The 16,025-nt window shown below is 44.4% G+C and overlaps 2 protein-coding genes across 3 annotated transcripts in view; both read left to right on the top strand.

Annotated features, from left to right (window-relative positions):
• Positions 1-8,889, top strand: part of PLCH2 (phospholipase C eta 2) — a 79,801-nt gene extending 70,912 nt beyond the window's left edge. For both annotated transcript variants that reach the window (XM_086860535.1, XM_086860536.1), the window contains 2 exons: positions 1,267-2,320; positions 5,903-8,889. In XM_086860535.1, the coding sequence (XP_086716661.1) occupies positions 1,267-2,320; positions 5,903-7,635 (2,787 nt within the window). In that variant the 3' untranslated portion in view covers positions 7,636-8,889. The remainder of the gene's footprint in view (positions 1-1,266; positions 2,321-5,902) is intronic.
• Positions 8,890-9,403: 514 nt separating this feature from the next.
• Positions 9,404-16,025, top strand: part of LOC111938622 (putative glutamate receptor) — a 12,706-nt gene continuing 6,084 nt past the window's right edge. The window contains exons 1-5 of the mRNA XM_023940438.2: positions 9,404-9,733; positions 10,268-10,898; positions 12,087-12,198; positions 14,350-14,381; positions 15,427-15,486. Of these exons, the coding sequence (XP_023796206.2) occupies positions 10,797-10,898; positions 12,087-12,198; positions 14,350-14,381; positions 15,427-15,486 (306 nt within the window). The 5' untranslated portion in view covers positions 9,404-9,733; positions 10,268-10,796. The remainder of the gene's footprint in view (positions 9,734-10,267; positions 10,899-12,086; positions 12,199-14,349; positions 14,382-15,426; positions 15,487-16,025) is intronic.

Raw genomic sequence — 16,025 nt, 5'->3', positions numbered from 1 at the left:
AATTGGAAATGCATGGGCATGCACTCAAATGTTTATTTGGGGGTGAAAGACCATTGTAATTTAAATGAGACACCTCTGTGCCATTTTTTGGCCCTGCAGAAATGTGACCTCATGTGACATCACAGGGCAAAACTGGAACAGTGCTGTGAGTGCCAGCAAGCATGGCTGCTGGTCAGGTTCTGTCATGGGCTTCTTAAAATGCACTTCCATCATGATGTACTCTGGGTTTATTTGTTCTTGATGCTACAGCTGCTCAAAAGTCTGATCTAACTGGGAAATAAAGAGAACAAAGGGGGAGAAATAGATTAAAAGAGAAATACCCTTCTGTGCTTTAAGTGATCTCTGAGCAAACCAACACTGTTTCAGGCATCAGCCTGCTGCTTGAAAAGTTGGCAAGTACACCTGGAATGTCTGCAGGAATGCTGAAACTCTGTTTCATTGAAATGTAAATCAGTTGTATGGTGGTGGGAAATTTATGATGGTGAATTTATGTGTTTAATGCTTAAATAACTACTGAAGACTATGGAGAACTGTATTATGACACTGACTAACTTCCCTTGTTTATAGTGTGTTTCCTCAGTGCTGAAAACATACACGAGTGTCTTGGGATAAGTGTTGTATGGTAGGAAAAATTACCAAAATGTAATCACACAGGTAGAAATTGAAATACTCAATGATCTTTTGTGTGTGTATAGTTAACTGCTGTTCATGACAATGCTCTATTCAATTGAAGTGTAGAACTCCTTTATACTGAAAAATGACTCTATTTTATGGTCAGTGTTTATTTCGCAGCAATTCCTAGAAAATGCATTTACAACAAGAACATTAAATATACCTGCTTTGGGTGAAACCGAGAAACTCTTCAGCTTTCAGAATGAAATCCTTGTAGACAGAAATATTTCTTTTTTTTTTTTTTGTCTTCTCAATAGCTTTAATGTTTATGTAGATGTTGTAAGTAGTTACATGCTAGAAAGAAAATGATGACAAATACAGAGATAAGTGTGGCTGGAAAATGTTATCTAAAAACATAGCTGAAAAAAAAAAAAAGAAATGTGTTATTTTGGAAAGCTGCTGTTAGTGGTTTTTTTTTCATTTTTAATGCCTGTCCTATTTCTGGGTTAGTTCTCATGCTGATGGTAGGAATATAGCAGGAGACTCTGTATGTGAATGATCATTTGCTCATGAGTTCCTATGCCCTGAGGAAGAGCCTTGCATTTTTTATAAGGCACTTTTTATATTTTTAATCTTTCCTTATTTCTTTTGTAGGCCAAACAAGCTCTAGGTCTAAAAGGGCTATTTCTCAGAAATCCAAAGCAGGCCTCTCTGGACAGTCATGCTGCTGGGCAGCTCCATCGCAAACATTCCTTTAGCAGCCACATCCTGCGACGGACAGCCAGTGCACCCACCAAGAGCCAGAAGAGGAACAAGAAGGGCTTTCCTGAAATTGCTTTTGATACAAAGGACAGCAGCTCTGCAGGGGCTGGAGAAGGGCGGGAAGTGGAAGCTGCCTCCCAGCCTCGCTTTGTGCAAGAGCCAGAAAGTACTTCCCTGTCCCCAGCTCCCCAAGACGGTGCCAGTGGGGAGGCACCTGGCAAGGGCTTGAAAGGTAAGGCCCAGGGCTCTCCCAAAGGGCCAGGGCAGAGCTGTGCCCACCCCAGGGCTCCTTTCAGTGAGCCCTTGCCCAGGGCACACAGGGTGAGGCTGCAGGAGCCCCAGGGCGAGAAGCAAAGCGTCTTCGCCCGCTGTGCCATCAACAGCTCAGGCAGGATTGGAGTGGCCACCAACTGCATGAAATGCATGATTGGCTCCAAAGAGAGCCCTGACCCAGAGGGGCCGTGGAGTGACCACACTGGCAGGCCCATTGCTAGAGACTCCCTGCACCCTGGGCAGACCAGCAGTGCAGAGGAGAGGGTAGAGCTCAGGACCTGGGTTATCAGAGGGCAGCCCAGGCCACACTCAGATTTGCAGCCTTGCAGCAGCCCTGGAACTGCAGATGATCTGACAAGGAGCACTCAGTATTTTGTGACCCCAGGGAAGACAAGTGGTGATTCTAAGTGTCACGGAATAAAGGCTCATTCCCGGCAGTGGTGGCAGTGCCCATCAGGTGGCAAGTATGGAAGCACTGTCAACTTGGTTGCAGCCAGCAATGGCTCTATATCCTCAAACTCCAGCAGTCTAGAAAGCCTTGGAAGCCCAGAATTCCCCAAGCACTGGTCTGAACCTTCTCGAAGGCAAGTGGGCACCCTACAGAGGGAAATGAATGCCTTGTTCGTTCAAAAACTGGAGGAAATTCGAAGTAAATCCCCCATATTCTTTACTGGTAAGACCAGATTTTCTTCACCCTTCTCCACTGTAGATTACATCATTGTCTCAGCTTCTGCATAGCATTCTTACTTAGAAGCTCCTTTATGTTGTTTGGCTGTCAAGAGGTCTTTTTTTTTAAATTTTGTCAATGACAAAAAATAAATCTGCATAAATATTTTTATTTTCTTTTTTGTAGATGTGTCTGGTTTAGATTAGTCCTTGCCATGCCTAGTTAACCATCTGCAGTAGTGACATTGTTAGTAGTCCATAAATGTTGGGATTGTTTGGTCAGGGTTTTTGTTTCCTTGGTTTCCTTAGTGAATGTGGTATGATACTAAGTAAATTTTAAGATCCAAACCAGAGCATTAAATGAGATTGAATATGGAAAACCCATATCAACAAATAATATTTCCATTTATCAGCCTTTGTGTTCCACTGAGGGATAACCACATCAGGAATGATGTCTAATGTGCTCTCTTATAACAATAAACCTGTTCCCTCCTCAAAGATCTTGCAAAATCACTGCTGTCAGTCCAGGAATTACTGGATGGAATTCTCTGCTCTGGAGTGTTCAGGAGACCATATTTTATAAACACAGCAGCCCATTCTAGTCCTAAATTTGTATGCAAACATTTCTGCTGTACTGTTAGACACATTCCCTGGCTCTGAAGGCAGAGCTGCACAGCACTGAGCAGCAGAGTGTGTGATATGCCAGGCTGGGCCACTCCTGGCATTCCCCACTGCAAACCAAAATGTGCCCACTTAGAAGAAAATTCCTAAAGCTGCAGTATTTTGTGGTTGTTTCATGCCAGAAACAGGAGTGTGATCACTGGGACTGTGTGACTGCACCTGTACTGTGAACTGGGGGTTTGTAAAGATGGGAGATCAAAGCAATCAAAGGATATCTTTTAGTAAGAAAAATGGCATTTTTCCTCTTGATTTGGCTGGCAATGGGAGAGTAGGAAAGAGATTTTGATAAGAATTTGCTGCTTCACAGAATTGTAAGGAGAAAGTAAGAAGTGCAGCTTTTGGCTGTGACTGAAAGAGCTCCTCTTCAAATCCCTCACCTTCCTCATTAATTGTCCAAGAAATTTGGACACCGATGATTACATTTTCAGGAACCGTGAAGTGACTTTGGTGCCTTTCCTAAGATGTAATCCATTTTTTAGTAACAGATTCTGATTGCCCTCCTATAGTGGGCTTCTTTGAAAGCCTCAAACAGCCTCAAACGAGATTTGAGATATTTTATTTATTTGACCAGTTTAATCTAGTTGGGTGTCTGCAATGTACCTTCTATTTTTATTTTTTTTTATTTTTTTTTTTTTTAACATATTTTTCCAATATCTGCTTTGGGCTTTTAGGAAAATACCAGGACAATGGGAGGGGAGAAGTTTGCTGGTTCCCGTGTCTTGCAGTTAATCCAAAGCAGCAGAACTCTTTCTATGCCTAAATTATTGGCATTGGGCTTTTCACAAACTCTGAGTACTGTGACACATGAAACCATTTCCCATTATCAGTGCCAGCTTCCCTGCCAGTCCCCAAGTAACTAAACAAATATTGTGATATGCTTGAAATTTGATTAAATCCATCTGACTTCCCAAGCATGGAATCAGCAAACCCTTAAAATGATGAAATGGTGCCTTGGACTGGCTGCTGCTGGTCCAGTGACAGCCCCTCTGTTTGCACAAACAGCTCCCTTTCCCATCCTCCTGCAAGGCCATGCCTTGGGCCAGGAAACCAGGGAAACCAACTCCAAGGCTGCACTTGGGAATTGGTATTCTGCTGGGGGAAGTGAGCCCCCGGGATAAGGCAGGAAACTATAGCTGGCCCATTATGGCACCAGTGTTACATTTTTCAATGATTTCCCTTCCAAGCATGCCCCAGTCTTTGCTGATGGATAGGGAGAAGGAGAGTTCATAAGTCTGATCAGTTCTGGGCTCTTCTGGACACTCCTCCAGACACTGAGAGTCTGGAATGTTGGATTTGGATTATGGGCACACATGCCTGATTCCCTTCCAACACTACCAGCTAATGCAGGACAGTCCAGGAAAGAACTGCTCCCATCCCTGAGTTCCTGCCCTGGGCTGGAAATCCTGGTGCCAAAGGAAAGGCCTGGTATTCCCTGGGCAGGTTCTGGGAGTGCAGGTGATGTTTTCCATTATGAGAGGGCTTTGGAGAAGTCCAACTTCCTCTAAGCAGCCTGGAAGATGTCATTTCCTATGTCAGGGTACTTGAAACTTGATTTTTAGGGTCCTTTCTGCCACAAACCACTCTGTGATTCCATGATTCCATGATTCCATGATTCCATGATTCTGTGATTCTATTCCCCTGTCCAGTGGAGTGTGTTTCTTCAACACTAATAAATATTTTCATTCTTGTGTGATAAAAAAAATTAACTTAATATCTGTCCATGTGTGGATTCCATTGAGTGCTCTGGTTGGTCAGAAGTTCTTAGGATCCTACAACCATGTGTGAATATTCCTGTATGTCTCCTTTCCCTCCCACAGCACTAATTTATCCTGTTATCTGCACCTGCCTTCCCTACATTAACTGGATTTTTCCTCTGTTCTGTCCTATTATTCTACATGCACACTCTCTCTCTAGTTAAGAACTGAAAGGACAAGCAAGTCAAAGGTAATGTCTGCTGAGTGTCCCTGATTCGAGCACCCTGTTGCCTGTAGTCCTGGCTTCTGTTTGTTTGCTACCCAATAATTACCTGCTCGTGTATCCTTAAGATTGTGGTCTGGCTTGGTGGTGTTTTATTAGTTCTGGAATGCATGTCTGCACTGTGCTTTGGAGATACGGGAAATAATCTTTTTGGCATGATTGCTTTGGCTCCCAGGGTGCAGGTGATAAACATTGCACAGAATGGAGCATTTTCTCCAGGTAATTGGTGGCTGTAGGGATTCTCCAGGGATGCACTCTCAGCCTGCTGTTCATGACCCATCTGTCTGCAGAGTTTTTTTTAAATAGGAATTACCAAGTTTTTTTAAGAAGAATAAAGTCTGCTTAAAGTTTTTTTTTGTTTTTAAAAGTCCCATTGCCAACATTCCACTGTGTGTAGATTATATATAATCTGCTCCACAAGTCCTGTGCTGCTGAGTGGTTGGTTATTGGGATCACATCTGCTGGTCAAACTGGTATTTTGATTATTGTACATGCTCTGACTGTGCTCTGATACCCTGACCTGTTTGAGTGCTGGAAAGAAGGAAAACTGCAAAGCAAGTGGTGCTGGATGGTGAAGGAAGCAAAGTTGGTTTACAAAAGGGGACACAAAGGGCAAAAAATTCTGGGTACTGTTGTTGTTTGATAAGAAAACCAGAGCAGTCACATGGTGCTGCTGTGCATGGACTGAGATTTCTTCTGAGGGATTTGTGCAGCCAAAACTGAATGTGCAAAATGTTTTACTGCCTTTGGCCAGGCATTTGAAATCACAAGTTATTTTTAAAATCATGATTAACATAGACAACTAGTACCTTGAAAACAAAATGGCAACACATAAGGAATGAATCTTAGTCTAAGCTGTCATTTCTAAGAGATAACTAACCCTGTATCTCTGTTTTTCTTGTTTCTTTTTCTTTTCATGCCTCCCAAGCAGACATCTGCTACTTCTCAATCCAGAGGTCAGTCACTTCTTTATGCAGCCTAGAAACGATTACAGAAGAGCCTGTCCTTGCCAATGAGAAGCATCACTGCAGCCTTCTCTTCCCTCTGCCCGTTACCCCTTACAGTGATTCTGAGGAAGGATCTGGGTCTGATCATTCCACCGAAGCTCCATCAGAGGGAAGCAGCACACCCAACCAGCCTCAGGAGCCCCTACCCTCCAGAGAACAAGGAACAAATCTGGCTGCAGAAGACCAAGGGCAGGATGCCCCAAGAGCAGCTGACGCAGGTTTAGTAACCCCAGAGGGTGAGAGGACAAGTGTGGCAGAATGTCCCACAGAAGGAAATAGCTGGACATGGTGCAGCGAGGCTGAAGATTGGGGTGGATCAGCAGCACATCCCCAAAAAGCCAGACTGGTACAGGCAGCAGGTCACAGTGCTGGCCAACCTGTAGGAAACTACCAGAAGAAAAACAACCAACCAGGTCAGGTATTAGCAGACATGAAAAGCACCTCTGAATCCAAAGGGCAAAACCTGGGTGCAGCAGCTGTTCCACCCCAGCAAAGCAATGTCATTAACAGCACACAGGCAGATTCTCCCCAGAAAGCCCAGGCCGCACAGGCTCTCCCTGTTTCTATTTCTCACATGAGCTCTTATATGTTGGCAAGAAGGGCAAAGAATGAAGGACTGAAGACATCAGACTCCTCAGCCTTAATAAAAATTCCAAGCAGCCTGTCTCCAGCAGCAGAAGTGTACTTTGATGCCACTGTCAATGACCGGATCTGGAGCAAGCTGGACTGCAGCAGCCACCGTGACAGCATGTCCTCCTCGTCCAGCATGTCCTCCAATGACACTGTCATTGACCTCTCTCTCCCCAGCCTGGCTCGCAAAAGCCTCCCGGACCTGGGCATCCGCCATGACAGCCTGGAGCCCCTGGCCATCAGGAAGGGGATGCGCCCACGCTCCGCCACTGCCTGCAGCAACGAGATGCCAATGGTAGGCAAGAGCAAGTCCAACCCCAACCTGAGGTCTGGTCAGCTGCCAGCTGATGAGCTGTGCCCCCGGCCCCTATCCAGGAGCCCTCAGGACACGTTCTCGTCCATTCCTAGAAGGCACACCTGGAGTAGACTCTACATGGAGAGTCTCAGGCAGTCCTCTAACAAATCCAAAGTGCATGACATGGTTGGGAATAACCAGACAAAGTCCAAAAGCCTCGGGGACCTTACGTCTGACGACATTGTATGCACTTTTGAGAGCAAATACCGCAGCATCAGCAGGAGCTTCGTCACCCGCTCCATGCGAGAGCAGCGCCGCTCCTCGGGCCTGTGGCCCTCAGCCAAATCCCAGGACAAACTGACTGAGCAGCTGAAGAAGCTGACAGCCTTTCAACAGGAAAACGACATCACCTCCCCGATCAGCCTTGAGCCCAGTGAGTCGGAGGAGGAGGGGGAGAGTGTTGGGCTGCTGCGCCGGTCGTCATCGCGCAGCCAGAGCCGCGTGCGCTATATCGCCAACAGAGCACGGCAGGCCCAGGAGCGGCAGCGCCTGCAGGGCCGGGCACAGCTAGGGGGGAGCCCCATTGAAGAGAGGGGCAACCCTGAGGGTGCCTGCAGCGTGGGTAGGGCTGGCTGCACTGACCCTGCTGCCCACACCACCCTGCCATCCTTGCCCAAAGCCCAGCCTGACAGTGGGGCAGACACTGAGGTGTTCTTCATGCTCAGACTGTGACCCTGGCAGCACTGGGCACTGTTTACACTCCTGTCTGCAAAACACAGTGTCCTGAGAGGCCCAAAACATCCTGCCACGGCTTGGTTCTTCCTGGCCTCCCCTTGAGGCCTTAATGTCACAACTCCAAAAGAATAGATGAGGATTCATTTTTAATTGCACTTTGCCCAGCCTCCAATTTGGCCTCCTTTGTGTGTGACCACTTCTTGCATTTGCAGTTTGCTCTTGGTCTTTACTAATTTCAGTAATTCTTCTGACAATAGGTAACCTTGATGTTTAATAGCTAAATGTGATGCTAACAACAGCTAAGGTAAATTTTGCTCTTACAAATCATGGAGTGATGTAAGGAGGCTGAACTTAAAATCACATTTTATTTTCTGGAAGAGTTTGAGGCCTCTGAGGGTGTGAATTAATAATGTAGTAGATACAGTCCATCTTCATCGTGGACCTCCTTATCTTGGTGAAAATTCATATTTCCTCTTTGAAGAAGACCTCTCTTGTTCCAAAACAATGCTTTTATAAACCCAGCCTGTTTATATATCTCTTTATATATATCTATATCTCTATATATACACACCTGTGTGTATGCAAAGATATGTCTGCACATGTATGTACACATGCACACTCTGAAACTGAACTGTGACTGTTCCTTGTCTCAAGGCATTGTCTGAGGGAATTGAGACAGGAGAGAGAAGGGAATAACTAAAAATAGACAGGAAATACCTTCTGACTTTACTTCAGAAATGGCTACGAAGCATGTTAGTCTTTTCTTGAAACAGCACTATCTCTTATGGTATTTTAACAATGCTGCTGTACATAGCACTTTTTGGATTAATTTGACTATTTCTGTATTGCACTGTCATGCAAAATTTTCAATGATATGTTTAAAAAAGAGAGATATTTAATTTTTTCAGATAGACATATTTAGAATTAAATAACAACCTAAGCAGAGTAATAATTTTTCTTCCCCCTTTTTTTTTACTTTTTATTTTTAGGGATGTTGTCATGTGTCCCTCCAGTCCCCAGTTATGATGTCATTTATTATAGATGTACATTTTATCAGTGATATACAAGAATGTTTACTGAGATGAATTTTAAAGAGAAACAGAGGTTTAATTTTATTTCAGGCTGCGTAGAGTCGTTAATATTGAAAGGATATTTTGCCTTTCTAATGATTCTTTTGTGTATATTGCAAAATTTAAGAATTTGTTTGTAAAACCACCTTACACTACTAAAATAAACATATTCAACCTTCCAGCTGGTGACTCTTTAGCTATAACACAGCACTGGGGTTTGTGATACACAAGCATGGTTATTCTATCTGCTTTGTTTTTCAACTTCCTTTGTGGATAACATTAATTTTACTCTTTTTTTCAGAGTGGTGGCCAGTGCAGACCTAACTCAGATTTTCTCAGGTTCTCCAGAACATGTGCAAGGATTGACAGAGACTGACATTCTGTGGTGTGAGACACAGCACAGGGGCTGGGGCAGAGCCCTGGCTGTGAGGATGAAAATTCTGGGGGAACTTGTGGAATTAGTAGCCAAACAGACAGAAGGAGCTGATCCATCCTGGAGCAGCTGTACAAGTAACACAGATGGCCCTATTTCATCACTGAGGGGGTTTAAAGTCTGGCTGAAAATGTTGCAGCACAATTTTGCTCTTCACCTGTCACTTGATTGAAAAATCACTTCTATTCCTTTCCCAGCAAAGTGCACAGGGAAAGTGCTTTTAACTTCCTTCACACTCGTCCTGGAAGGGTTGTCACTTGTAGAGCTGAAAAGGGGCTCTTGGTTCTAATTTTAGTATCACTTGGCCACAAGAATTTAAACTCTGAGATACCAAAACAGTAACAAAATTTAAACTCTGAGATATCAACATGTAAGGTTGGAGGGGTTAAATTTTCTGATTAAATCTTTTCAAATGCTCTTCAGCATATTTTGTGTGAAAATATTCCCTCAGTTTTCCAGCCTGGCTCAGATCTTCATAGCTTGTCTGTGAGACTCAGGTCCTGCAGATCCCAGGAGAGCTTAGTGCAGCAAAGGTTTGGGATGTCTACTGAGGTGACCCCACAGAATCACTGCAGGCTCTGAAGGAAAGGAGGTAAGGCTGCAGCAGAACGTGTGATCTGCCAAGAGGAGCCCCCCATTGTGTCCTAGCACAAAGCAAATTTCATTAATATTCTCTGGACGAAAAATCATTCTTGTAATACTTTAATTTTGGGCTGAAAAGCTGCAGGAAGTCACTGCTTTTGTAACTTTAATGCTTTTGTAGCTTTAATGTCAAGTACATGCAACTTGACAGCTTTGGAAAGTTAATGTTTAAAAGGCCTATTTGTGTCTTCTCGAAGAGTAAGTCTCATGATCAGATTATTTTCATCTTTAATTGATTAAGCAATAGTTGTTAAATTAATACACCTCACAGAAAGCATCATCACCCAGCACATCAAAACATTTACCTTTGTTCAGAAGTTTAACCAACAGTGTCTGGATTTAACTCATTAGGCTACATGTGAAATTTGCCCTCTTACTTCCAAATTAGTAGCAACCACTTCTACAGCTTGTTTTGTGACACTACATAAGACCAGCCATTCATCATGTATTTATTTATTTATTCCTGTAATGAAATTTATTCCAGCATTTAAGAATTATTTGCAGTTTAAGTCAGGAGAAGGTCACAGTTTTGCTCTTCATTCTTATGTTCTTCCTGTGCATCCTGAGACTCCTGGATGTGGATTTCAGACGTTAGACTGTAAGATCCGAAATCCAGTCTCCAGATCACAAGCAGTGTATTGGATGTGGCTAGACATGGAATTTATGGTCTCTATTCCTCCAGCTTGGCCTTCAGGAACACTGATAATGAACATTCTATTGTGTCCTTCAAAGCCGATTGTGTGATCAACAGGCAGGAAAAATGGGCATAGCTGCTGGAGACAGTTCCAAAGGGAGGAATTTTACAGGATCACCACAGGCCAGTAATAGAATTTTGTGAGTCTTGTTGCAGCATCCAGCTGCTGGACTGAGCTGCAGTCCTTTGGTGTGGTCTCCTCCTTCCCCAAAGCCCCAGGTGTCCCCTGGTCCAGCTGGCACGTTTAGAGGCCACTCCTCCATCTCCACCTCCACCTCCTCCTCCTCCTCCTCCTCCTCTCGTGGGTATTTAACCCAGCATGGGATGCTTGAGCCTGGACATCCCCTCTCCTACTGTGCCGGGCATCCTGAGCTGCTCCTGCACGGACAGACGGACAGACAGACGGACCAAAGAAGTCACTGTAAGTGAGAAACTGCCTTCAATTCGTGCTCTGGTTCTGGCAAGGGGCAAAGCCTTGTGCCACAGGCTCCTTCCTGGCTTTTTAATCCATATTTACACCCTATTCGTGCTCTTAGATAATCGGTAAGCAGTGTGTTTAACAACTTTCTTTTCAAGGTGATGCCAGCAATATGTTACCAGCTCTGATTAGTTTGGGTTTTCTTGGAGGAGGCTGCTTGAAACAAAGATGATTTTGTTGCAGGTACCAAATTGTAAGGGAAAAGGAACAGGAATTTAGAGGTTAAACCTACTGGGAAAAGTACAGCTCCTCCCTGGCTCAACCTGAAGGCTGCTGCTTCTTTTCCTTTTTTTTTTACCCTCATGGTTGATGCAGCTGCTCAGTTTTTGTGCTGCTCTGGCAGCAGCCAAGAGCAGCAGCTACTTTGTCTAAAAAGTAGTTGTATAATAAAGTCAGTGTTGGCTGATGTACAGCTCAGATCTCAGCCCTCTCATCTGGTCCTTTCACAAAAAGATCAACATATTCCCATTTGGCAACATTTCTTAACAGTAGCAACAACAAAATCAGCATTGAAATTTAAAAGAACCTTCTGTGGAGGTTTTAATTATTCCTCTCATTAGTTGAAAAGTACAGAAAAAATGAGTAAGGGAAAGCACTGAGCTGTAATGCCAAGAGTTGTCATAGGATGCAGGATTGGGGGCATTTCCTAAAAACTGATGAGGTAAGATCACTAAATCCAGTGTTTTATGAATATCAGTCAGCAGCAAGTCATGTCACATGCAGTATGCTTTTGCCTACACACTCATAAATGGTAAGTGTTCTTGGGCATTTTAAATTTATTTTTTATCATTTCTGGTGTAATGGTGTCCTGTATCTTGTTGGACATCAAACACTGTTAAAAATACTGCTGCTTCCTCTCCTGCCCTTTCCCTGGGGGGGAACCCACAGGGAGAGAACCACCAGTGGGTAATCCCCTTTTTTAGGTTTGTCACATCCTTTTTGCTGCAGTGGGAACTTCACCAGAGCCTTTATTTGCTCTGGCTGAGCTCAGTAGTGACTGTTTTCAGCTGTAGGCTTGGTTTGGAGTTGTGGCTCTGCAGGAAAAGGAGCAGAAAATCCAGGACAAACTGATCTTGCCCAGTGATGAGGAACTTTAGAACCAGCTATTAACTGCTTGCCTTTCACCTCCAGCAGGAAGGTTCCTTTAGAACAGCAAGAATTTCTGCTCCAATGGATAAAGGTCTTCACTTCACAATCTGTGTGGTTACAACCGTGCTGCTCCTGAGGGAATCAAGCCAGGCAGGTGAGGAAAAGGGTTCATAAGTATTGGCTGCACCCAAACCTGGTTTTGTTCTTCTTCAGAGCATTAATTCCTTCAGTTTTTACCTCCCAGTGCTTGCAGGATTTTGTCTTAATCTCAGAATTTCTTTACAAATGGGTTATTAAGAGATTCTCCAGGGCTCACCTTGTGGCTGTGACTTTGTGATTGCTATCCCCAAGTGTCTTTGCTGCTACAGTTGAAAAGCAGATGGTAAGAGATGGAGGAAGATGAAAAAAGCCAAGAAAAAGGGTGGTTATTGTGGTTAAAGCTGCACTTCTGTGAGTTTATGACCCTTTGAGCTGCAGCAAGATGCGTTGAGGATGGGGGAGAAAACTGAGGTGAGGTGGCCAGTCCTGACCAGTGCCAGGAGCTTTTTCCCCAGAAGTTCAGCAGGAGCCTCCCTTTGGAAGGCTGGGCTGGAACAGGGAAAGTAGCAGGAGTAGGAGCAAAGAAAAAGCTGATTTTTTGCAGCCACAGTCACTTTCTGCAGCCACCAACCCACGGGGAAGGGAGGGATGAGCCCTTCCCTTTGTCCTGTGCTGCTGCAGCCTCCCAGGAGGATTCCCAGGACAGAAGGCTTGGTGCTGGGAAGTGTCACTTCCATGACCTGGGATTGGTGCTACAGCCCCATCGCCCCTGGGCCTTTCAGGAGGGCTCACAAAGGGCCTTTGAGCTGGGAGCTGGAGCCCTCAGAACGCTCTGCTGGCTTCCAAGGAACCCCACAGGCCTTCAGAAAGGGGGAACCCCACAGGCCTTCAGAAAGGGGCCTCCAAAAGCTGCTGCTGGCTTAAAAGGGTTTCTAAAGGGAGACAAGAGAACTCCTTTGTGAAGATTTCCAGCCCCCATGGAGAACTGTAGTGGAGAGGGAAAAAACAGGTTTTGTTTTACAATAGTGTGGAGTTCAGCACAAGGCCAGAAAATGCAACACCAAAGAAGAAAAAATAAATACATAATTAATGAATATGCTGTTATATTTAGAGAAAAACTCACAGATTTTGCTTGAAAGAGTGAGAACACCCTACATTTTTTGGTTTATCTTGAGGGATTTTTTGCTTTTGTGCCATAAATTCTCTGAGTTCAAAGAGCAATGCTAGGCAGATTCTAGAAAAATCACCTCGAGCAATTAATAAGCAATACATTGACAAAATCATTGTTTTAATTCTGCATCTCAGATGCAGAACCTGGCAGCAGTAGGGGAAAGGAAGACTGAGAAAAAAGTGTCTGGAAGTGGGTGGTGAGTGTGAAAAACAAGGATCATTCGCTTAATAAATTATAAAAGGTTTAATATAAACAAAAAGACAATTAGGAAATAAAGATAAAGCAAAGGGTTAAAATGGCCGGGCGCCCTGGTGCTTTGCCAGGAACACACCTGATATCTTTGGAACACTCTTTTTATCCCCTCCTGCTGTGAAGGTTTAATGCATATTCAAACTTTTCCAAGAAGTATTTTGTGTGGCCACTCCCTGGTTCCACCTTTTTAGAACATGCGCTATAAAGGTTTGATTTCTTCTGGTCATCATTTTATTTGAGCTGGGGCTCCTTTCTCTGCAAGTGGTCAGTGATGATAACAGTCCGGGCTCCATTGTCCTTCCGCTGAAAACAGCCTGGGCCCCACTGTCTTGCCCTCTGGGGTTATCTTGCTTTGTACAGAGGGACATAGCTCTAACATTTGAAATTCTTCTACACCTAAAACTTCCTAGCAAGAGAGAAAGACACAGCAAAAGCATACAACATTCATCCTAATGCTTGCGAAAGCCAATATCACAATATGGATTTATAACATGAGGAACTTTTGGCTTCTGCTGAGGGGACTATACGGTTTGGCATGAATGGGGGCGAACCCGGGCTGTGTGAGGAAGCAGAAGAGCTGGTGCTGCCCCTGTTCAGGTATCCATTGGCTGTGCAGGATCCATCCCTCAGAGGGTGAGGGACATGAAGTGACTTCATTAAGTGACATTAGAACCTCCTGCAGCCCCACCCCATGCCTGTCTCTGCCTTCTTCTGTGCCCTGGGGGAGGAAACAAAGGGAGTTTGGGAGTTGAGGGTGATAATTCTGATTATTTCAGTGCAGTGTGAAATGAGAAGCTGTAAATACAAGCCCCAAAGAAACCTGATTTTGTTGTATTTTTCCAGGAGCTGGGAGGAATGACGATGCTGTGAGTAAGGTATGTTTGAGTTCATTAGTGCAGAGCTACCATAGGGCAGATGATCTTACATATTTAATTCAGAAATAGTGGTCAGAGTAAACTAAAGGCTTTGATTTGTGAAGAGGTATTATTTTAAGTACATTATTCATGGCTGGTTGTGTCTCTGTGCTGTTTTTGTTTGTTTCTGAGGAGTTTTTTGACTGAAATTTTTTGTCCAGAGCTCAAAATTCAGTCATGCCTTGGGGAAGAACCTGCCAGTAGCCCTGTCTTCATGGCTGGCAGAGCTGGGGAACTTGTGATCACAGCTTCCAAGACAAAGCTCATCCCTCAAACCCTTCCATTGCACAGAGAGTATTAAAACAAGATCATTTGGATCCTGGAAGGACTGAGGTTTCTTTTGCGTATTTTGTACTGCATATATATATATATATATATATATATATATATATATATTTATATGTATATTTATTTATTTATTTATTCACACACATTATACACATCCTCTCTCTTTGTCTAGAAAAATAACCCTGTAAGTTTAAAATAAGCAGATGCTTTTAAGACCAACAAACCTCATCGAAACTGATACTTCACTAGAAAAAGCTTAAATTGCCCTGAAGTGGCTTTGATGAGGAATCCACTTGAGCTGGGTGACTGTAAAATTGGAAGATGTATCTTTAACTCACAGAGGTGAATCCGCGTGTTCCTTTCCTCCTCCTCCTCTCAGGCTTCCAACTGTTCTGTATCTCCTGGAATTGCTCTCTAACGAGACCTTAATTGGCTGCTAATTCTTTTGTCTGCAGCACGGATTGGTCTCTTGGGAAGGCTGTACACACCATCTGAAGATGTGTGGCAACATTTGCAGTGATTTTTGTTGGCACCAGGCAATGAAGTGAAACGCTGTGATTTATTAATTAGTTAGGAAACAGCAGCAGTCACTGCAGCTCACGGGGCAGGTTTGGGGCTGGTTTAACTTGGGCACACCCCTATCCTTCCCAGGTCAGCCCAAGGTGAGGCCCAGCCTGGGATTTTGAAATACAACAGTTCCTCAATTTCTGCTTTGCAGGGCACAGAGTCCCGGGGAGCAGGTGAGGGTCTTCCAACCCTGACTGTCACAACGATCCTGGTAAGGCCATGACAGTGGCAGGGAAGTCCTGGAACTGCACTTTGCCTTCTATATCTCATCCATTTGTGTGCAGCTGGTGCTTTGGACTGCTTTGACAGTAATGTCCCTGCTCCTCACAGTGCTTTGGGGGCTGGCTTGAGTGTAGAGGTGCCAGCTGTCTGTAGTGGGCACAGGGAGAATTTGGAAGTTGTCCCTGGGGCACAGCGCTGTGTCAGTGCTTGGGATGGGGGCAGCCAGGCTTCTCTGCTGAGCTACACCTGAGGGGCTCAGTCCCCTGTGTGTTGTTTCTGGCCTGAGGAAGGAGCAAAGGTCACACAGGGACAAAACCAGGCGATAAAATCCCCCAAATGCATCCCCAGGTGCTCCAGACAAGCAGGACTTTCAGGAGAAGCTGCAGCAGTGAATTTTTTTATCCTGCCATCAGCCTGTGCCCCTTGCCTGAGGCTTTGATGGGCCAAAATGAAAATATTTGGCTTTTAGGCTGAGAAAGGATTTTCTCTTATTCCTTTGGTACTGGAATTTAGTAAGTTCACTTATTC

Source organism: Cyanistes caeruleus, chromosome 22 (assembly GCF_971803275.1).
Source record: "Cyanistes caeruleus chromosome 22, bCyaCae1.hap1.1, whole genome shotgun sequence".
NCBI lineage: Eukaryota > Metazoa > Chordata > Aves > Passeriformes > Paridae > Cyanistes > Cyanistes caeruleus.
The sequence above is the reverse complement of the archived record's forward strand: the minus strand, read 5'-3'. Positions and strand labels throughout refer to the sequence as shown.